The sequence below is a fragment of the Phaethon aethereus genome (assembly GCF_964289735.1).
Source record: "Phaethon aethereus genome assembly, chromosome: 8".
Taxonomy (NCBI): Eukaryota; Metazoa; Chordata; class Aves; order Phaethontiformes; family Phaethontidae; genus Phaethon; species Phaethon aethereus.
Window position 1 is genome coordinate 10,398,781 of NC_138584.1, and position 24,673 is coordinate 10,423,453.

The 24,673-nt window shown below is 37.8% G+C and overlaps 1 protein-coding gene across 1 annotated transcript in view; it reads left to right on the forward strand.

Moving 5' to 3' along the window:
- Window positions 1-24,673, forward strand: part of CRB1 (crumbs cell polarity complex component 1) — a gene marked incomplete at both ends in the record, with an annotated part of 106,657 nt that overhangs the window by 69,777 nt on the left and 12,207 nt on the right. Inside the window, 5 exons of the mRNA XM_082003286.1 lie at window positions 2,342-2,892; window positions 3,285-3,450; window positions 6,148-7,054; window positions 8,640-8,768; window positions 11,781-11,907. Of these exons, the coding sequence (XP_081859412.1) occupies window positions 2,342-2,892; window positions 3,285-3,450; window positions 6,148-7,054; window positions 8,640-8,768; window positions 11,781-11,907 (1,880 nt within the window). The remainder of the gene's footprint in view (window positions 1-2,341; window positions 2,893-3,284; window positions 3,451-6,147; window positions 7,055-8,639; window positions 8,769-11,780; window positions 11,908-24,673) is intronic.

A 24,673-nucleotide genomic window follows, 5' to 3' on the forward strand; every position in this document is an offset into this window, starting at 1 on the left:
GGACAGATTCTAAACTGGTGTAAACTGGCGTGGCTGCACTGCTGCCAGTGACGCTACATTGATTTACATCAGCAGAATGACTGGCCCCAAGGGTTTATTGAATGCATTGCTGCAGAAAGCCGTAGCTTGAAATACATTTCAAAATGTTTAAATACAATTTCATTTTGTATGCTATACTTAATAGTTATCAATATTTTTCAATAGTTTTTCTTTTTGGTTTTATTACAAAATGACAAAGTCAGAGAGGTAATTGTAACAGACTTCTTTGAAGTCTAGCAGTAATTTATCCAAAGATTTGGAAAGCAACTTTGGAGTATAGGACAACATCTGGTAAATATGTTTGCCTCCTTATATGAAGTAAAATTAAAACCAGTCAGGGCCAGGAGAGGCTTATATTGGCATTAGAACTGTTGAGAATGATTAGAAAGCATGCATTACTTTTTTTTTTTCCTGCTGACCACAATATTCCTTGCAACTCATGGCACCATGCCATTTTGATACATAGGTTCTAGATATATGCCATATTTAAAAGACTGTGGCAGGTTTCTTAAAAGGCAGAGTGGGGGAGACTTGCGGTAAAGGATAACATAAGAAATGCTAGTGTCTTTTTGAAGAAAAGTTGCTGCCAAGTATTTAATTGACAAGAGGCAATATTTTCTCTACATATACAAAATAACAAACAGATGTTGACTCATTTTGATCAACATCCAGATGTTGTGACCCAAGAGGTTAATATTGACCAAGGTGATGCTAGCCATTCCATCAAACAGAAGATCAGATTGATGATATATATGTATAGAGAGAAATGTAACAAAGTAATTGTAAACATGAAATGCCTTTTTGAAGCTTCCTTCTAATAATACTGCAAATGTGTAATCCTCATTCCAGCAAAAAATTTCTTTTTACCCTCATGAAATAGTGTCTAAGTTGCTAGTACCATCTTACAGAGAAGATATAACTTAAAGAGATTTAATACCTAAAAAAAAAACCAATTCAACAAATTTTTGTTTCTAAATACCGGAGTTTTAACAAGCAGATGTAGATATATAGGTAATCTTATTCATAGAATTAAAATATTTCAAATTTAATCTATTAACGAAATTTGTGTTTTTAGGAACAAGTAAGGGATTTATTCCTGTTGCTAAATAATATTACTGTGCCACGTAGTAGTGCAGTGTGGTTATTAAGGGTCTGTTGGGGTTTCACAGTCAGTCCCCTATTTTCATTGTTTTTTTAATGCAGTCATAAAAAAAAGTAGTGCTGCAGGCGGAAACTTGGCCTATGAGGTCTTGCTCTAGGAGTTTTACTGCACAAAAGAGGACTGACTTGTTGGCTGTGTGAGCATTTTAAAAAAAAACTTGGTTTATTCTTTCTATGAATTTGATATATTAAAAATAGCTCTTGAAAGTGTTTAGGCAGGAAGTCTATAATATTGAGGACAAGATCACCAAACTTAAAGTATAAAAATAGAAACACTTTGTTGTGCTTTAACGAGATGATTCATCAGAATAAAATACGGTTTGGGCTACATATTTTGTATCCTTACAAGTCTGAAAATCATTACTGAAAATAAAGAGTAAGGGAGAGAGACAGATGGTTTTTGTTTAATCGTTTTAATTGATAAGCAAAAAAAAAAAAAAAAGAAAAAGGCTTATTCGATCCTAGATCATTTTTCCCCCATGACACCATAGCATTACGGGCACTCTCAGGATTGAGCAGGATTCATAACTGTATACAAGTTGATGTATATGAGCATGTGTTGAGCCCCAGCAACAGAAAGTCTGTCAGAGAACTGGGGAGCCCATGCAGCACCAAATAGGTGCCCTATTTAGGGCACGAGTTTTACACAAGAGGGGTTTGCTGAACAGCTTTCAGCTATTTTTTCAATTGGAATCAGTGCAAAAAATATCACAAAGTTCCAGAATTACATTGACTTCCATGGTCACCAGAGCATCAAAGAAGCCAGGTTCTTTTCCAAATGATCTTTCTGAGGATCAGTCCAGGAAACTGCAGAAATCTGTCCTTGTTTAACCATTTGAAAACACAGCATTACACAAAGCATGATAAAGGGGAAAAATATGCACAATAATATAACATCTGGTCCTGTACTGGGACTTAATGCTACAGCCATAGAAGCCAACGGGAATTTTGAAATAGAAGCTATTTACAGCTGAATCAAGTCTTTATTCACCCATAAATACCAGCACATCTTACTTCCATACGTAAATATTAACAGAACTAGCTGTTTGATCATTGCATTGGCTCCCTTGTCATTTAGCCCTATTTTATTTTCTCCCTTCTCTCTTTTTTTTTAATCTTTTCCCATATCTCTAACCTCAAGAGTACATTCCAGGCCGATTCGGATCTGAGGACTCCTCAGGCTATGCTGCTTTTTCTGTTGATGCTACTCAGAATGAAAATTTGAATATATCAATGTTTGTCCGAACACGCAAATCTTCTGGATTGCTACTGGCTTTGAGAAACAGTACTTATCTCTACGTAAAAGTCTACTTGGAAGGTGGCAAACTCACAATGTTAGCTCTAAATTCCATGAAGTTATTAGGGAAACAGTCCATGAACGATGGAAATTTTTACTTAATAACATTAAAAATAGAACCAAACAAGATGGAATTGTTCCAGTCCACTCAATACCTAGGCTTTATTTCTACTCCATTACTAACCAGCCAAAGTAAGGATATTCTTTACATTGGAGGTCTACCAGATAACAAAGAAACTGATAGAAATGGCAGGTATTTCAAAGGCTGCATCCAAGATGTAAGAGTGAATAACCAGCCGCTGGAATTCTTCCCCATCACCAATCCACTGAATTCTCTTACCAACCAAACTCTGATCAATGTCACCCAAGGCTGCACTGGTGACAACCTCTGCAAGGTAAGAATGACATTTTTCAGAGCATTTTCACATGTTTATAATGGGTAATTTCTTTTAATTTTTCATATGTTCTCATACATTATTTGATTATAATGACATCTTAAGAAAATATGTAAAAATGCTAGAAAGAGCAGATTTGGTTGAGTTATGCTACATATGATGAATATCAGCAGCAAAATATATTTCCATAGGGGAGAATTAAAATATTTTAAGGATGAAATACTGTTTTTCACCAATTATTGAGCATGCTATGCTGTCATAGTACTGGTCTTTATCACTTCCCAGCTGAAATAAACAGAAGTCTCCTTTTTGCCAAACAGTCCCCCATCCTTAGATTTGGGAATCCACCAGTTTTTATTCATACTTCGGTTGTCTATTCTCTTTCACCATAGTCCAACCCTTGCCACAACGGTGGTGTGTGCTATTCGATCTGGGATGACTTCACTTGCACATGCCCCCCTAACACAGCAGGGAAGGCATGCGAGGAAGTTAAGTGGTGTGAGCTTGGGCCCTGTCCTCATGAAGCACAATGCCAGCTGGTGCACCAAGGATTTGAATGTAGGTACATTTCAGTTACTCCTATCATCTTTGGAGATTGGAAACAATAGAAATTTTCATCAGCATTTCCTTAAAATTCAATATTCACTGCCTTTAAAGTTCATTCAAATGTTATTTCTGTATTAAAATAATAATTATGTAAGTTGTAAGAAACATTAATGGGAAGAGTCTGCCCTACCAAACCCAGAAATTTTCAGTCAGACCCCTTGACACAGACACCGATATTTACAGGACCTTTGCTTTTGACTTATTCAACACAACTTGTTGAGGTTCTACAATAGATCAGTATATTGCCAGAGTGTGAGTGTACCCCTCATACTTCCACTGCAAAGAGATAAAAGGATATCCAGTGTTGGATTAACCTTAGGGTGTTCTCCATCCTCCTGAAAAGACAAGCTACATGACAAGCATTGCATTATTTGATTTTCTTAAATGTTAAATATCTTTGAAGAAAGTCACCTTAATACCAGCAGTACAGTTATTCAAATAATATCTTCATAAGAGGCACCTGCCTGCCAAGCAGTCTATTTGAAAATCGATGACCATTAGCTGTCTTAAGAACAGTAGCTACCCTGCATACCTCTTTCCTTCTCCGTTTTCCTCCTCCTTCCCACCCTGGAGTGGAATTTAATAAGCAAATAAGGATTTTGAAGCAATATTTTTTTCTTTTTGCTATCAAAGAAAGCCCTAAGAATGCTGTGAAGGAAGATAAATAGACACAGAGTCTGATGGAAGCTGTTAGAATGTCTGATATTTAGGAATTAGAAGGTTGGTCAACCAAAGATTTCTATCATAGACATTTTCTGACAGACCAATATGATGCTGTTTTTGTTGAGATTGTTAGAATCAGCATTGCAGCACTTGTTAAAATTTATAACTGAAATTAAAATAATTGCACCTTCTCTCATAGACATCTTTAATGATAACATCAAAATATGTTCTCTCATAAACTTCACTATTGCATATTATGGTAGAATATAAACATACAGACAGAGAAGTGAAAAGTATCTGAACTGTTTCCTTTTGCTAAACTCAAGGTCATTTACACTGTTAGATCAGCTTTAGATTTCTGTGCTGTTTTATGTGGCAATAATAAGGATTTTCCCTAGTAGATATTCAAAAATTCCTGTGCTATAGAGATGGATTTTTGACTAGTTATTTTCTTAGCTACAGCATAGACGTCTTGTTGTTCAACATAGGTTAACAAAAAAAAGCAGTTTTACTGGCCAGTGAGTTCTCTGCCAGCCTGATGTCTTATGCTCTGGATACCATTTTAAGCTAAGGCAGAAAAAGAGCTGTTTTTCAGGGGCTGTGGCCATAGATCCACCTAGATAGCTACGATTAGCAAGCCCTTTAGGAAGACACGCACTCCAAAAAAAGAGAAAAAGCCAATACAGGAAGCTGATGTGGGAACATCAAGTAACAGCAGAACTGTATAGCCAGTGTCACAACTGCGGGTAAAAGCACACCCAGGTGGCTTGCTGTGCTCAGGAGTATTTAGATTTGTGAGCTTAAAGGTCTCAGATTTGCCAGACATTTAAAAAATCAGAAATAATTTTGAAAAGCTCTGACTTTCATTTTTAGTATGGTTTCCTCTGAGGAAACTTTTCCTATGAGAAAGACACTGCGTTTGATGTGCCAGGCAAGGTAGTTACACCTCTGCTGCCTTAGTATCAGGATACACAGTCAATAATTTTGTACTGGGACTCCCCCAGGTGTTCTTTTCATGAAGATTTACTGATCCCAGAGAAAGTTCAGGAACCCACCTGATCTCAGTGCTAGGATCTTACAAAGCTCAATTTGTCTGAAGTACAGACTCCTGTTCCTCCTCCCTGTCTATAATCCTCATAAAACTCAGAATGTGCAAATTCACAGCCCAGTGAGTTTGTGCATTTTAGTAGAAACCACACTAATGAAAGATGTCAAGTACCTTTGTGAAGATGTCCATAAGACTGCCACAATGTTGCACATCAATTTTCACTCACAGCAGTGCAAATTATGTACTCCGCTGCCCTCCCAGCACAGGCTCGGTGCCGTCAGTTGGGCTTGGCGGTGCATACACCGCAGGAGAAGCTGGCTTTAAACATGACAGGCACAACTCTAACCACATTGATTTTGAAGGGGCTTTTTGCCAACTGACTTCAATTAAATTAATTCTTTTTGCATCAGTGAGAGTAAATTGGGATCCAATCAAATACTTTCTAAAACCTCTTTAGCACTTTACCTAAGAAAAAAGAAATTTAAAACAAAGGTTCACCCCGTCCAGATGTGTCACAGGGCATAACTAGTTGCCAATACTTCAGGAATGAACATAAAATGACAAATACATAACTCCTTTTGAAATACTTTCTCAGCCCCAGTTTTGAGTTGTACACAATTATGATCACCTCCTTCTCTTTGTCTAAAGAGGAAAAAGAAAGATAACACTAACGTAGAATTGTATCTTTAGAACGGTAACTTGAGATGATGCAAAGCAGCACACTTTTGACATCAGTATAGCTGGTGCTGGCACTCCCCTGTAATTTCTATAGCCATAAGGGTCAGGCCAGGATAACTGAAACACCAGCGGAATTTGGGGTTTTTTTCAGCAAACCCACAAGGACTTACATGACACAGAGCATGGGGCACTGAAGAGATATTGTTCCACATGTATTGGTTTAAAGCTGGCCTGGTTTCTCAATTATTATCTTTGCACAGGTCTTGCTAACGCAGTGTTTAGTGGCCGAAGCAGTGCGATATTTTACAGAAGCAACGGAAAAATCAGCAGAGACCTCACCAATATCGTATTTGGCTTTCGAACTAGGGACACTGATGTGATACTGCTGTATGCAGAGAAGGAGCCAGAATTTGTTACCATCAGTATTCGCAACTGCAAATTACTCTTTCAATTGCAAAGCGGCAACAGCTTTTATAAGCTGACACTTGCTAGTTCACTGCCTGTGAGTGATGGGAAATGGCATCAAGTGGTGGTGTCTATGATCGAGCCCCTGTCCCAGTTCTCTAGATGGCACATTGATATAGATAACAAGAAAGACACTGCAACTAGCACGACTGCCGTGGGAAGCCTCAACTTTTTAAGAGAAGAGACAGATATTTATGTGGCTGACAAGGCTTTTGACAGTCTGGATGGCTTGCGAGGATGTATGAGCACCATAGAAATCAGTGGCATTTATCTCCCATACTTCGAAAATGCTGACATCCCTACTAAAAAACCTCAAGAGGAGCAATTTCTCAAAATATCCGCAAACTCTGCTCTTACTGGCTGTTTGCAAGTAGATGTCTGCAGCTCAAATCCCTGTATGCATGAGGGGATATGTGAAGATTTCTACACCTCCTATCATTGCCTATGTCCCAAAGGATGGACTGGCACCCATTGTGAAGTCAACATCAATGAATGCTCTTCAAACCCCTGCATTCATGGAAACTGCACTGATGGGATCACCTCTTACGAGTGCAGTTGTGAACTTGGTTACACAGGGGTAAACTGTGAAGAGGACATAGACAACTGCCGTGGCCACCAGTGTGCAAATGGGGCCACTTGTGTTGATGGGATTAACGGATATTCTTGCCTGTGTGCTGCTAACTTCACCGGAAAATTTTGCAGGTACTATAAACACGGCAGGTCTGTATAATTTTGTCAGGTCTCTTCTGAAGGGTTATTACATCACTGATGTCTCCATTTTAAACACAGATGTTATGCATCTATCTATATATAAATCATGGCTGCAGAATTAATGTATGAGAGTCTGCAGTACAGAAAGCTGTACAGATCAATTAGATATGGACCGAGGCAGTGGAGAGCGGGCAGCTGAGGCAGAGACTGATGAGGCAAAGAGGCAGGGTACAAGGAAGAGCTCTGCTGCCAGCCTCCGATGACAAGATTACAAGTCCTCCAGAGCTTGGAGATAGATGTGTTACAACTTTTTTAGAAAAAAGATTTTAAGGGGTTTGAATCTCTAAAACTATACTCTATTAGAGTAATAGAGCTCTAGAACTATAAGTAGAGAAATTCAGAGCTGGTGGGTAAGACAAAATAACAATAGAAGAGCTTGTAGAGAAGTTTTTCTCCCCACCCACAGCATCTTTGCTAGGTGAATCTTTCCCTCCATGTTTACTCTCTCAGCCCAGCAGCCCTGGTGGCTGCAGACACCACATAGCCCACTCTTCCCATCACTTCTGGGACTCGCCACATGCCTGTTTCCTATTCTTCTCAGATACTCCTCTGTAAAGGCTGCAGGCTCTTCCTTGGCCTCTCCTTTAATTGCCCTTCTCTGTACCATAAACTTGTCCCTCCTGGGCATGTCCCATTGCTCTCAGAGAAGGCAAAATCCCTCTCCTTCCTCCACAGGACTCCAACAAACCCAGTCTGCTGCAGCCTGACGTATGCAAACAGACAATCATCTTCATGCTGCCCAACCACGGTCTTTTAGGCTATAATTACACAATTGCCAATTTCTGTTGACTTTTTTTGAGTGGTGATGACATTCTGAGGTTTGAAGATGCCTTATATTAGACCAATATGGTCTATCTTGTATGCTAAGTCTCTTTTGAACTATTTTACTAAGCTGTCCAGGTTATCACATAGAGCCATGTCAGTAATGTAGGTAGTGTTGTCTCTTTTTTTTTTTTTTTCTTTTTTGGTAAGAAATGAATCATTAACTTGCCAGTAAACACTTGGAAAAGGAAAACCAAATTCAGCACATTAAAAAAGTTAAGCAAAACATGTTTTGTGAGTCTTAAACCTCAGTTCCCTGCTGTCTTTCCTTTGGACAATACCCCAGCCAGTAACAGCATTGCTCCTCTGGTTCAGCTGCTGCCTACCACTGTGAACACCCCGACTACGCCAGGCACCAGGTGTGTCAATGCACACGGCCATGGGGTTTCCTTTCCAAAGAGGAAACCAAGGAGGCACTAAGTATGTGCAGCCCCTGAAACTGTGTGTTCATTTACAGGTAAAATGTAATGCCTTTCCCATTCGTACTGAATAGTATTTGCCAGCAGGAGCACCGCTCCCTCTATTTGGAGACTAACAGTACTAGATTCTGCATTCAAATAACAAATGTGCAAAGTAGATCTAAATATTTTCCACTAAAGCAGTGGACTAGAGTCAAATGAAAAGCTGAGAGAGCATGAGACATCCAGAAACAAGGAAAGTGTGAATAACTGCCATTGCCTTCTTACTTACCTAGATACAGAAGATTACCATATACAGTTTGTGGGAATTCAGAGAGAAACCTCACATGTTTCAACTATGGTAACTGCACCAATCTCAGCGGCCAGTTGACATGCATGTGCCTGCCAGGATTTGCTGGAGAACGGTGAGATGCTTCGTCAAACAGATCTTTGTGGAGCAATTCTTCCAAAAGCTGTTCCAGAAGGGTCCAGAGGGTAATGGCCACAGGGTTTTTGCCCTCCTGCAGAAATCCAAACAAAACAGTTGTTTAAGTTCAGCAGTTCCTTACTTGAGTGACTTTGCGGGTCTGAAAGCATAGCAGGTTTACTTCGATAAAAATCTCAAATTAACGAAGCAAGATTCAATTCAATATAGCACCGTTAACTCCGGTGCAAGATATTATTTCTGAGACAGCATTGTACACTTGTTTCTGTGTGCCTGTTTTTTGGCTTCCATGCCAATTTTGTATATGACAGGCTAAAATATTATCTTTCCATAGGTGAGGACACATAAACACACATATCCTGCTCATATATAAAAATCAGCTACAATACACTGACACATGAATATGCAAAGCTGTTTCATTTTCATATGTATGTGTTGTGTGTGTACAATCTATTCTTTCACAGGGATGGTGTGAGATGAAATACCTAGTGGTATTGCAGCTTGTTACTTTCTTACTGAATGCTAAAGTATGAAAACAGAATTACTATTTTAAAAAGAAGTTAAAAAATACTTTTTACATGTTATAGTTTGATCTGGAACAGAGAGGGCTTCCTCACAGTGAAATTTGTATCCTGTATCATCTTGTCACAATTCACACTTTCCATTTGATAATATTCTATAAACAGCTCTGGAGCAGGGAGGCCTGACAGCCTCAGGGCATTAGGTGCTGTAGAAATGTAGGAAGACATTGTCCCAGTCATAATATAGTCTGAACAGGTAAGGGCACCTTTTTGGATAGTAAGAAAGGAAATACTGCACATGCTTTTAGTGAAATCAGCATTACACCAGAGTATAATATCCAGAAGCTTAGCAGGACCAAGCTATGCTGGCTCTGCAAACACAACAAAGTTTTCAACAAAAGGTTTTCATTCTCTCAAAAACTTATTAACCCATTGATTTTGTGGAAACAGTACAGTAAGCTATAAAAGATAGATGAAATGAAAATCTCCACCCACTCAATGTAGTGTAGTTGGCAGACTCGTCTGCGTTGTACTCTGTAATTCAGCCAGAAGGTCTGTATGCCACCTCACAGTATTCAAAAAAAGGTGAAAAATCAATTAAAATAAAACGTAAAAAAGGAAAAGCATATTAATGGGCACTTCTTTGCTGTTTATATTTCTTGTGACTTCAAGGTAAGAAGGAAAGTACTTTTTCCTTCTTATATCCCCTGCCAGGCAACTTGCTAATTACAGCTTTGGGAATGAGCCTTCCTTCTATCCATCCCACTGGCTGGCAATAATCTCTAGTTTATGGTTCCCATGTTTCTCGTATTGAACGGCAGCCTTGTACTAAGCGTGCTGCGCTTTAACTGACTATCACAGGAAGGCATTCTTCTCCAATGTCTAAAATTGACTATTTGTCCTCTTTTCCTCCAGGCTGCCAAACCATAAACCAGTAGTTCTTCCATGCTTACAGATCTTAATATATCAAATAAGAAAATTTCACCCCTTCTTTTCTTCAGAACAAATTAAAATATATATCAGTTAATAAGAAAATTAAAGCCAAACCCCTTTGTATATTTATGTGTTAGAGTGATAAAACAGGCATTTTCCTTTAAAACAATATTTCATCCCTCAGAAAGCCATTGACGCACAGTATAGAGAAAATAGTCTCTTTCTGTGTCAATCAATTGACTTGGGATCACAAAGAAAGCCCAATGAACTTAATTATAGGTGAAAAGGGAAATGTGAAAAGATTAGTCTTCATAAAAGGAGATATACCTGTCTCTTGAAAACAAATTTTTCATTCAGTTCAGGCTGGGATTTTCAAAATTACCGAAGGGATTTAGGTTTATAAGTGTTCCTGAAATTCAGTTGGATTCAGGTGCCTAATTCCCTGGAAGATTTGAGAGGTTGGGGTTGTTTTTTTAAGCAAATTCACATCTATACAATTTTTATACATTGGATAAATAATCTAGCTTTTTGAAGTATATGAATATAATTTACCATTGAAGGAGACTGTTGAAACATTTTTAAAGATTAATAAGGAAAATCAGATAAAAAGCATTTAATGTAAAGAACTGCTCTTACCTAATGTAACACTAAAATTTTCTTTCATGGTTATGAATATGATCGAACAAAGCAATTCCTTGTAATTCAGAAGGAGTTTCTCACATTCTTCTTCAAGAATAAACCTGTTTTTTTATCTGGAAAGATTAGCATTCAATGTTAGTGTTATTTGAAAACAGGAGCAGGGAATTAAAAGGGAAAATTGTCAGAGCAGAAAATCACCAAATCAATTTTCAGACATTATCTCACACATTCCTCATTAATGTTCAATTGGTTGCCTTGAGAAATTGTGAGAACTCAAATTTCCTTTATCGTCAGAATTAACTCAAAAACATTTAGTGATACATATTTAAGCTTGTAAAGCCCTGTTCTGCACCGTTCTTACCATTCTCGGGGCTCATCTCAGAGAGACCGGATAGGAGATTCTCCTGGGATCTATTGGCATTTCAAATTGAGAAAAAAAAAAAAAAGGAGGTGAATATTCCCAGGAGCACTCAACTGGGAAAAACACGCATTTGTTTGACTTACATCCAGACTACTGAGAAGGAAAATGTGCCCTCAGCTCCCCAGAACAATAAAAACGGATAAGCAAGCTGTCAGCAGGGCTTGCGCCAGATCTAGCTCTAAAATCATACACAAACTTTCATTTCACATTGCTAAGCACCATTAACCATGAAACGCTTTACAGAGATGAAATTTCCGGCTTAATTATCTGTGTTTGAAAATAATACAGGAAGTTCAGGATTTGAGTGTGGCTAATCAGGTAGTTAATAAAATCATAAACATGTGTGGAAATATACCACAGATTTCAAATAGAGCATCCTATTCTTGCTTCCCCTAAAAGCTTCTGAATTAAAAATGTGCCTGTTTGATGCCTTTGATTTGTGATTTCAGATGCTCACTATTTGCAGTCTTTCCTCTAGGTGTGAAAAGGACATTGATGAGTGCAGCTCTGACCCGTGTGTGAACGGAGGCCTCTGCCAGAACCTACTTAACAAGTTCCACTGCCTCTGCGACGTGAACTATGCTGGAGACCGCTGTGAGATAGATGTAAGCGACCTCTCCTTTTTTGTCTCTTTGCTGTTGTGGCAGAATCTCTTTCAGCTTCTCTCCTATCTTATTCTACGAATGGATGATGATCCAGCAGTTGAGTGGGGTGAACAGGAAGACTATTAAGCAGTCTTTAAACTTTTGTATTTTAATGCAGCAGAAGATGCCTTGACCAAACAGCTTAGCAAAGCAATACACCCATCAGAGTTTTAAAACTTGTTTTCTATTTCTTTGAACGATTTTCTATATGAATCACTTTGGATCTGGTTTAGTTCTTTCACTTAATTTTAGAACAAGTGTTAGCAGATCTTAAATAGTGTTTCATGCCACTTCCACCAGTGTTTCACTGTATACACATGGCATACACACAGTTGGCAACAGTGGGACACACCAACAGGCAACATGTGTTAACAAGAACTGTAAGATTTACTGATGGTGGCATTCGAACCCTACTGCAATGAGTGGCAAAGACCCACTGCCTTCAATAAGGTTAATCTTACCATTAAATGTTAGAGATGGTCACTAGCTTTGTATCACATACCATGTTCACTTGCTGTTTCTTTGGCAGTTAGGTCTCACATCTGTGAAATAGTGTAGGCTATTTTTGGATGATTAGATAATGGCTTGGATTAGCAAAATAATTGGCAATATGCTGAGGACACCCTCGCATCCATTTGAATTTGTGGCAATCCTGCACTGGTATCACTAATCCTGAACCTCTGCTCCAGTAGCCGGTACACCTCCACTATAATAGATAAAATACCACCATCTTAATCTTCATCATGATTCCTCTTTCAAGAAAGGCCCAGTAAGTACATCAGAGTTTAAAATAATAGATTTTTTTTTTATTTCTACAACTTTAAGTAAATCTTTATTATCCATTAATAGGTACAGGTGTCATCAGAAAAAAATATGGGAATTTTCCTTCTTAGGAAGGAATCAAGGTAATTCAGTTGATTGGTTGTCCATGGATTCTTTAAAGAGTGAAAATAAGAGGCCTGAAAATTATGAATCAAGGTAATTCAGTTGATTGGTTGTCCATGGATTCTTTAAAGAGTGAAAATAAGAGGCCTGAAAATTATGAATACCAGGAGGTTTAGCAAAAAATATTATAGCAAAATATCTGTGTAGTTCCCTTTGAGAGTGTAGACACAACTGAAGTACATTGTTATATACAAAACAGTTTGCATTTGAGCTTTTGTGTTTCTGAACAATTCTTTAAGGCAAAAACCATTTAGGAATGGTGCAACCATTTCTTTGGGCATTCCAAATCATATTTGTATAGATTCTGTACTCCTCTTAGTCATTTAAATAGTCTCCTTGAGTGATGACTCAAAAGCATAAGCATGTATAAGGTGGTGCTGTATTATTAAGTGATATGGCATGTAGCAGAGTTATAGGAAAGACTAACACTATAAATGAGGTTTTATGACTCCAGAGAGAACAGCTGATCTTTTGCGGAAGCCGTTGAGCCCACTGATATTAGTTTCCCCCACTTTGAACCTGACTCAGTTTCTTCAGTCCTACCCAATTTGCTGTAGATTGGTTTTGGAGTGTTCACGAAGAGCAAATTCAACCTTTAACTCTACTGTTGCATTAAGACATCTTATAACGTGTATAAGTAAGTGAGATGTTAAAGTTCCCCTTTTGCCATGGCAGCATATCGCAGAAGTCACTGCCTGAGGATCAAGCCTCTATTTTTTATTTCATAAATGTCCCAAAGTCTGTTATTTTTCTGAGTACCATTCAGCTTATAATTGCAGCAACACTTATGTTATTAAAAAGTCTACTCCTATTTTCCGGGGGAAAAAAAACCCCAACAAACACATTTTCTGCACATTCATGGAAAAAGACATAATTCATCCCTGTGATATGTCACATATTCCTGTCTCAAGCATCTGCCTTAGTTTGAAAACTTAAACACAATATATTTACTTATAATAATTGTATTACACGAGGATAATATCTTTGCTGTTTTTGTCATACCAGAAAGGTGATTTGGGTAATTTTCGTGTTAATCTCTTATTTTTTAAAAAAATCATTCTACTAAAAGATCCTTTCCTTTTTGTATGCAATCAGTAAAGACAAGATGGGAATGCATGTTCCAGCACTGGGGATGACATTAATGTAGCAGTGTCAGAAACAAAACTGTACATCCCATCAGAGGTAGGACTTAGTTATCTTGCTTACTGAGAATCACACGTAATAGTGTGAATTATATAACACAGGCAAAGGCAATAAACGAAACCCAAACTGCATTTTGGATTTTTTTTCAATGAAAATACAGTTTTGGAAAATTGCTTTTTACTCCAGATAAAGTAATGTGATCAAACCTACAATATCAGAGGAAAAGATGATTTTTTTTTTAATGAAATCAATGTTTCTGTGTGAAGTGTTTGCATTTTGTTTTAAAATATCAAAGTAAGACAAAACAAGATGAAAACATTCAGTTTGTTTTGAGTTAAAATGTCAATTTCCTCTCATATGGAGAAATTTAAAATAATAAACAACATATTATAATGGAAATTTTATTCCAAACTGTAGCTTTCATTTAATCATAGCTAAAAATGTTACTTGGTTCAGTATTATTGAACTGAAAAATGCAAAATTTAAACACAGATGACTTGAAATGTAAATTATCATATCATTTTAGAACACTAACTAAAAGCAATTAAATAAGAAATCTTGCAAATTCAAATGAAAAAAACTAATGCTACTAACTAAAGGTGTTCAAACCAATTTAAAAAAAAAAAGAAAATTAAGAAAATCTCAATAAAGTTTGTGGTTTTTTCCTCATTGGGTTTAGTTCAGCTCTCACGTAAGTAAATTGAACCGTTATGTAATTTATAGATTATACACTACAGGATACACTACAATAAGCAAAAAATTAATCCTGGTATTAGTGTTGAAGAAAGCTGGAAAGCAATACACATAATAACAGTATGTCTGACATACTATAGCTATATGCATAATACAAAAAACAAAGAATAAATCCAGATAGAGACTCCAAAACTCTTTCTCTTCAATACTAGAAACTTGATGTGAGTGTACATACAATATTAAATACAGATTTTATACGGATTTTCTGAAATATGCAAGTTATTAATGCAGAATATATTAGCAGAGCATCAGTTCAGTCTGTCTTTTTCTGAGTACACTCCCATAATTGTGTTCTTTCCTTCCTCTAATGCCTTGTCATCATGAAACATCCCCTCACTTCAGAAATGCTGCTCCTTTCCTCTTTGTACTTCTGTATTCTCAACTACATTGTGCACGTGTACATAACTTTCTTACCTTTATACACAAAATAAACCTTCTGCCTTTGTCTCTTTACGTCTGCTCTTCATTTTCTGCTAACGCCTCTGTTCATTTGCTTTAAGTGTGCCACGTTGGCTGAATATTTGCACTTTCCAGGTACACCACACAAAAACTAAGGTTGCATCTTCCCTATGTATTCTCCAGGAGCGCTGACAGTGCAGGGCCGGGCAGGTGCTTCCCAGCGAAGCGGTTCAGCAGCTCGAGCCACTTCAGCTGCAATACGGTGTTACCCATCAAAGGGTGGTTACCTCTGCTGGGTGGCTCCGGGCACCTTACAGAGCGCAACTAAACAAACAAGCCCCCAGACCAACAATTCAGAGAGGAAGGGATTTTATCCACCTGGCTTAAAGTGACTTTTATTACTTGGTTCCTCCTTACGTACTGTCAATACTTAGAAAACTCGTAAGCATTACAAGGTCTCTGTTAGCATTTTGATGGGTCACCACTTTCCGTTGAACTATCATGGCCTATAGGCTCGGACCTGTCCCACAAACAGGTCTTCCAACACACCCACAGGAGAGCAGATGTGATATTTCTAGTTTAAAAGGTTAAAACATAAAGAAAAAAATGACAGATTAATTAAAATAACTTTCTTGAAATTTTTTTTTTTTTTAAAGAAATGCAGGTGTAGGACATGTACAGGGAAACAGCTATAGAAGCAAACATGAAAAAAAAGCTGGATGAATAATGACATTAAGCACTATTTTTTTTGTAAATATATTCAATTGCTAAGATTTTTTAGAATTTGAGAGGTTGAAAAGGCCGTAACTCATGTTTAAGATTAAGGTATAACAGCAAGATCTTCATACTTCTCCAGTGTGACAATTTAAAGCAAATCTTTTGATATTTGTTTTTTTTTAATTTAGAACACGAACTCACAGACAAGTTCATCCTTTAGTGAAAATCTCAGCATTCATTTAAAAAAAAAAAGTAAAAAAAAAAAAGGATCATACCTCTTTGGGTGTTGAGAAGAGCTTCGAAACCCATCATCTCAATGTGCTCAGAATTAGAGCAGGGATACCAGACATGCAAATGAAAGAAAGCAAACAAGCAAGATCATGATTTTTGGAGGTATGGCTTGTGATGCTAAATACTGGTAGTATCTGCGATGGATCCTTCTATATTTTGATATTAAGATTCAAGTTGTTTTTCAGATGCCAGTGACTGTCATTCAGAAATATGAGTAATGAGAAGTGTTAGGGCTTGAGGCAGAATTAAGATTTCTGAAAAGGGGAAAGACAGCAGTGATGGAGGTACTGGAAGGGAGAGCAAAGGGATTTGCATCAGCTGTGGGATGAATTAAATGTATTCTTTAATGTGTTTGGCAAATAGATGAGAGGTATTTCACTGAGGAACGATACACAGGGAATGACAGATTTACTTTATTGACCATAGTTCCTACTTCTGACCCTTAAAAAACAGGCTCTGACTGATCCTTCTCTGCAGATGTTCTAATACAATTCGGACTCTGCCAACAGTATCCTATCACATATTAACTACAAAGAGCCCATGTGTTTCTGAATTTGAAAATATCCTTGATGTTGTGTGCTTATTTGGATTGTCTTACTCCCAGAACATTTAATTTTTGGGAAAAAAAAGAAAGAAACTAGATCCAATACTCAATTTACTCAGTGCATGTGACTAGAGTATGTTGGTGAAACTAAAAATAGGAAAAAATCTGCTTCACACAGGCAGTGATGAAATCAGGTTTCTTTCATTGCAAATATTTCATTCTTTCTTTCATTGCAAATATTTTCCTGGCCTAACAGCCAAAAGTTCAGCTGAGAAGGCATTTTATTTGTATCTATTAACTTTTAGCACTTAACTCACATTTTTATATCTTGAGTTAGTGATTCTCTCTAAAAATAAAGAAACTTTTGTTTGCAATAAAGAATTCTTCAGAATTTCCATGTCAAGAACTACAGAACCTGATTCTAAGAACTATAGCCTAAAAAAACACCAAAACTCTCCAACAAGTCTTCTTTCTGTGTTACTTAGATTACCATTACCTGAAATAGATCTCCAGAGAGTAAAAAAACAGCAGAGTTTGGTCGTTCATTTTACTTTGTGTTTCAAGAGTGACCCGAGGCCCCATTAGACTCAGGAGCACATGCTGCTAGTGCTGTGTTCTCTTGTGCTAGCAAAAGGCAGACACATCCCCACACTGACTGGCGAACAGCTCAGTCTGTACTTTGAAATTGTTTCTTGAACATTATCTTCAGCTGCACCTTTGGGACAGCACTTCCTCACAAAGCACACCCTCTCCTATTGTACACGTGAAGATACATGAAACTTGAAAGTGGTGGTGGATTTCATGTCCCAGAATTAACGTTCTGCTTAAGGTATCTACTGCTATATGCTCTGACGTGCACCATTGTTGCTTTCATATCCTCTTCCAGCTGGTACCATTCCATCCTCCTGGGTGCAAGGACAAGCATCATGCACTGGCGGTTACAATTCACATTTAGTGTCATTAGAAATACACCGGTAAGCATGTAAGATATGTTCAATATTGAATCTAAATTCAATAAAACTCTCTCAGGCTTCTATAGCACAGACACACAGAGTTTTGGCTGAATCTGCTCTACAGCAATTTGCTAATGTATTCATTAACTGCAAGGTTTAGTAATATGAACATAGCAAATTATACTTAATTACAATAATTAATGCCTGGTGATTCATGAATAATGCATTCCATAGCTCTTACATATTCATACTTATGAGGCTATTAATGGATAATTACCATTTGACTAAAAGATGTGGACATCAGGAATGTAACAACTACACCATATTCCCCCAATCTCACTGTAGCTTTACCTGTTTGTCTTGCTCTTGTATACCTCTATCTTGCCATTATACACAGACATATAAACAATAATTTATTTTCAAGACCTATAGAGCAATATAATGGGAAATACAGCCATGCAGGTTAGTTTTCACACTGAACCAGTTCTGAGCCAGTACTCTTATCACTTTATGTCTTGAGGTTGCAAAATAATTTACAGGAGTTTTAGGATAGTATTTGAAAAGAAAAATCCAATGTTTTGCTTCCTCTTTCCAGTGGAAAATTTGTCATATATTAGGAGGTGGAGTGCAAGAGCAGCATTAGCATTCTGCTTCTTCAAATTCAAAAGACAGAAACAAAAAATCCTAAAGAAGAAATTTACAGGAAGGAAGGAAAAGTATTTGGTGAAAGGACTTTGTTCTCTTTGCCTTGTTCTCTTCGTCATCAGTGTAGATTTGTTCTTTCCTGAATTTACACTCCTTCCTACTGCAGATGGTTAGGACACTTCCATACTTCAGAGTTTGTTCATTTGTGAAACTAGGGTAGCAATATTGTCAGCACCTTCAATCTGAACAAATGATTCTGCCCTAGATGGCTGGTATTTATGCTCCAACACACAGATTTCGGCCTTCGTGAAAGCAGATAAGTCACTAGCCCTTCCAAGCTTGGAGAAGACTTCAAGAGCCACAGAAGGGCAAAAATACAACACAGAAGTCTTTAAAAATATTTTTCATATTCAAATATAATAATTTTAAGGCAATATAATAATTTTTCTTCTTAGCCTAAACTTGAATGTTCAATGTTGACAACACTAAGAAAATAATATTCAGCTGCCGGCCTCTGGAGTGTGGTAAAATGAAGTAAAGCTGGGTAAGTCAACTGAAACTGAGAAGTGCTACCACTCTGATTTTCAGACAAGGCACTTACCTACTGCTCTTCAGCAGTACCAGCTGAGGACCTGTGGGTGCCCTGGGTCACTGAAAAGCTTATCCCAGCTGTCATAACCTGCAGAGAGTGAACAGAGGGTCTCACCACATGTGGTCGTCAGCTCCAGGTTCCCCTCATATGGTGTGGCTGAACAACCCATGACTCCAGGCTGCAAGATCAGGTCAAGCCATTGAGGAGCATCAAATTGATGTCTAAGTGACCATGTTTTTGTCTACTGTGACTTTTGTCTTCTCCAGTGCTCTTGCAGCCTGTTGAGAAAGACTAATATGCACAGTAAAATATTTTCAAAATTAAACCATTTTTCTGAAGTTCCCTGTCCTGCATAGCTAACTCTGCTGCGTTTGATGTCCTTGCCTCACAAAATTGTATATGTCTCATGAAATCAGAGATATTTAAAACCACTCGTTTACATCCTCTAAAATCATACTGAAGCCAACGGTACTTGAGGACCAAAGGAGAGAGGATGGAGCCCCAGTTAAAAACTGATGCCCTCAGCTTCCAGCAACCATGGTGAGTGTAGCCAGCCACACATTCCTGCTGGCTTTCTTTCCGAGCAGGGAGCAAGCCATGGGTTAAGAGAACTATGAACAAGCAGAAGCCAACTGTCATCTGTCAGCTTTCCTGATGCTCCTAAGATCTAGACAGGGATCAGACTGTGGGGAGAAAATAAGCAGTCTGGTCTATATAATCTATATTCTGTAAGGCCACTGCTGGAAGCATAAAGGGTATTCCTGGCACTTCTGATTTATCCTCTGTAGTACCTTAGCTTGAGAAAACCCTCATCATGTCAACTACTTGGAGAAAAGGATTGTTCAGCACAGGTAAACTTATTACAGTCTGATGATGGATTATTGAAATAATATTATTTCGTTGACTGAAATAAGTTTTTACTATTTTTATTAGCTTAGCAGAGTCAGCGTAACTGAGTGGGCAAAGAGCTGGAATTTATTGGTTTTCACGTCATTCACATGGTTGTAGATCACCCATCATGGCAGAATCGTTACCATTGATGGTAGCAGCCAGAGAGAGCCCAGCTTTATTCCTGTGCCAGGTCAAATGTGGGGTAAGAAGAAACATCTTTAGATTTGTAAAATGAGCAGCTCTGCTCTGGAAGTCATTGGAAATGTCACAATGCCATTTTTACAGTTGTTTTTCAGAGCAGAACAGCCCCTTAATATCCTTTGCTATTTTCTATTAGTCTGTATTCAAAACATAGGATTTAACTAAAACTTCTAAAAGGATATTGCAAGAAACACATTTAATATGCGTCATAACATAAGGTACAAAAACATTAGGATGCAAAGACAATAAGGTTATCTGATGTGTCTTAGCCAGGAAAGACGAGAAAGCTGCTCACAAGGCCAGCATTACTGCACGCATCGGTGAAAAGCAGTTGAATATTTAATATGTATGGTAAATATAAGCAGAAAAGGGAGCCCGGGTGACATATGACAGCGTAACACTCTGCAGTATAGGAATCCACTCAAGTACAGTATTCGCATAACACATTTAGTATTCAGACTAACACATTTTGTCTGTACGCCATCCTTTATGTTGCAATGGCATTGTTTTCCTTTTTCTCACCTTCTGATGTTTTCCCTGTAGACTCACATTCACATCACATGGGCATTTACTTCAGTCATTGCTCACTTTATAAGACATTCATGCACTCCATGCCTGTATTGTTCAGATACTAACTTTTACATCTTTTTTTCTCATATGAGACTTAATGGTTTTTTCTCTTTTATCTATTTTTTTTAATCTTCAAATAATGCAGCAGGCTTAGCACTGAGGGAAGGTATTCTGAAAGTTGCTTTAGAACAATTAACTCATAAATATAAAAGTACTCTATTTTTTTGGGGGGGGGGGGTAAGAGCAGGAACAAATACTTTTGTCTTTCAGTTATCTCTGTAGACAAAAAGTGTAACTCTGATCTCAACCTAAGGACTATCCAAACATGAGTGAACATTTTGGTAATTCCGGTATTTCTGGCTATTGCCATGATCTAATGCCAAAACTTTGCATGTTTCCATTTACTTTGCTTCTTAAAATACAATTTATGAGAAAATTATTTTGCTGCAAGTATTAAAAAGTTTTTTCTTTCTTTATCTGTCTTTTGCTGTCTGTTTTCCACTGAAAATGGAAATGAAGCTATGTTCAGTGGTAAATTTTTTAAACTTTGTTTTTTAAAAATACGGATATTTATCTAGAAAACAGCAAAACAGCAGTGATAGCCCAACAGCAGGCATTAGTCACCTATAGGCTTCCACTTTCTCACAGAAAGGTGCTTTTTATTTGCTGGACAACTTGGCCAAACACTAAATGAAACAAGACCATAAATCTGTTTTGATTCCACAAATCCCAAACAGCTTAATTGACCAAAAGTTCCTAAAGAAAAGAAAATTCCAACCTCACTTCTAAGCTGAAATACATAGTCTGGGCTTTCACTTGAGTATTTATGAAAAGAAAAAGAAACTGGGTAGAAGTTAAGGGGTTTATGATGGAAAAGATAACTTACTCATACTGAGTGCATAGTGGCAGCAATCTCTTGTGATTCAGTGTTTTCCCTCTTCACTAAAATTGGCAGAACTGAAACACGGGTGTAAGGCTTTACATGGAATTTATTGCCAGATTAGGATGAAGGTGGCTTCAAAGGAAGCTTGTTTACCACCATTATAAAGATTAAAAGTTACCCACACCTCAGATACATTTTTTTATATATATATATAAAAAGGAAGACAGATAAAGGGTAAATATGGAGATTTCCCAGGTACTACAGATTAACCACTTCGGAAAAGCTACCCACATGTGTTCAGGTGCCTGGATGGGAACCATGGTCCTTGATTCCAACCACTAATTTATTTAGACAGCAATAGTGCTATAGCTCCTTAATAACATTGACATATTGGCTCTGCATAAAAAATACACCTTGTAGGCTATTGTTAATGCCTCAGAAACTAATCAGATGCTTAAGATTACTATCAAAGGTCCATGAAATTATAATGTTTCCAGATAGAACAAGGCTGGCATGTTAATCTGCCTACGTGTCTCTTGATGAACTCTGCTTGTAAAGTACATTCTTGTGCAGAGTATTTTTCAGTTCTTGTTATGAAATTCCATTCCTACTAATGTCTGAAAAAAAATTGCACACGTACCAGGCATATAGAATATTTTTCCACTAAAAAGCAATAAAAAGAATTCCTGTTCCTAAGGATCTGAAAAATATTTTAGTTTCAAAAGATCAGGAACACTTATCTGTTTTGATACAGAGCCACTTAAATGAGAGGCAGAGCTTGTTACACAAATACCTGAGTTTTGTACCAAACTAACTGTGCAGCAAATACAACAGTCCTTAAAATTATTTTAAAAATATTTGTTAGAACAGAATATTCACTTTTCAAGAAGAATAAAAGCACTGAAATAAAAAAATTGATGCTGCTATAATTCAGTGGAAAGGGCAGGAGAATCAGCAGCTTTACAAACCTTTGTAATTATTTAACACGAGCAGATTTTGCACCACTGCAGACAACTTTGGTCGTTGGTGGACCCTGTGAAATAGGAGGGTAGGGATTTTGGAGATTCTCAAGCACATGAATAGTTTGGGGCCTAATTTATCCATTACTGAAATAAATAGAAATACTTCTGTTTCTGTCTGGTGCAGCACTAGTAACACTCAGACGGTGTGCTCATGCCCCAAGGGATGGGACCCTCTGTTCCCTCTTCTTCAAACAGTAATTATTTGTGGGTGAAATTAAATGTGCGGTTGCTTTCCTCATCATCTTGTGACAAGACTTTTTCTCCCCTGTTGGCTTTTTGCCAGTTATCCAGGAAAAGGATGCATGGTCTGAACATAGTAAGCGTAGCTGACACCTGCGAGCTGCTAAACTGTATATACAAAAAAAAACCCAAACCTGCTCACAATGAAGGTCAATGAGGAAATACAGAGTAGGCTTTGAGAGGGCCTGACACCGTCGCATCTTCTGCATGGCTAATTTCAGTTTGTATTCACAAATGCCAAAGCCTAATGTTTGGTCCTCTTATCTGCACTGACTCAAATCCCTCAGGGAAATGGCAGTGTAGGCATACATCTCCTCCACAGAGATTATATAGTGATGTAGCTGTTACCTTTTTTCATCCTGAAGCCTATCATTTTGTGAAGTGATGCAGCATATTGGACACGAGAGTCACACAAGACACTGTGCTGCTTCGCATGGAAAATTCCCTTTGGTCCTTTCTTATTTTATTGTTTCCTTTAATCAAACACAAAACTCATTCCGGCCAAAAGAAAATGCTTGGTTTCTACACATATGAAAATGTAACATGGTAGACCTAAACCCACTAGAAAAGGTGGTGTCTTCTGTCACTTTCTACAGGTTTGGAGGTTAGTATCCCCATACAAACTTTTCCCTGTCTTTTCCGTATGTGATATTGTCAGGGAATCTCAGTGGTTGCTGAGGATCTCTCTGGAGAAGCCAGAGCAGAAATGTATCCCAAAGAAAACCTTAGTGCTGTCTGTGTTGCCTATCATCCTTGGAAGCCATCAAAAAAGGTGGTTTTGGAGGAGATCCTGGAGGCACAAAGTGATACTGAGGGAAATTAAATGACACAAGTAGGAAAACTGTAAGTAAAATGGATTTGTAAAAATCATACAGATGGGAACAGTACTGAACATCTGGGCTCAGCAAGAATGACTTCATTATTTTAAGAGAATGCTTGTGGCACATCTGTAAGACACAGTAGTTTTATTATCTTGTCCTTTATTGGGAACTGAACAGAGAGAGAGAGCACAATCTACCCCAGGATATTTTAAACACGACACTTAAAAAAATTAAAGCATTATTGGTATAACCTGCTGCTAGGCAATAGTCTCCAAAACAATGAAGTTCTCCAGATGGAGTTCGCATGGAAGCAATACTTCCCTTCAGTACTCAGCTACCCGCCCCGTCCCCTGGAGAAGCTCTCAGGCCTGATGCACAGGCTGGTCGGAGTGTAACTGGCCCTCACCCAGAACCCCGAAACAACATATTTCACTTCGAGAAAGCTTTGAGTCAAAAATTCCTAGCTCGTGATCACTTTTTCATCCTCTCCCAAAACCACTGATGAAAGAGGAAGCAGAAGTATTCTTCCAGAAGAAAATGTTAGTGTATGACACTTCTGCAAAATTATATATAACTTCCTTGATTTTATGGTTACCTTACCAATCTTGAAATAAGTATGAGATTGGGAATATTTTAAGGAAGCATGCAAGTATCATGAAGAAGAGTTACTCAGAGACATAAAAAGCATCTTGGAAATCACTGATAAACATATTAGTTCAATTAAGTAGCTTATTTGTGGTACAAAAAGTAAAGACAGTGAACAAGAAAAGTGTCAGGTCTGTGGGATTTCAGAATGGGATTTTGGCAGTGGATGAACTATCTCCAAACTTTGCAACACAACCGCAGCCAGGTGCTTTAATGAAATGGGTCATCATTGGTTTGAGAAACTTAAAGGAAATGAGAGTGATGGAGCCACATTCTTTCAATTTTTGAGACTATTTAAAACCAAAGTAAGACCCTTCAGCAGTCTTTAATCTGTAATAGTCCCAAGGGGTGTGGATCTGAGCCCTCAGGCACCAGCACAGTGGAGTGAGGACTGCACTCAAGGGTATTTGCCTGAGAGGAGTGACTGACCAGCCAGCCTGGGAAAGAGCATCTGTCCTGGTGCTCAGACAAT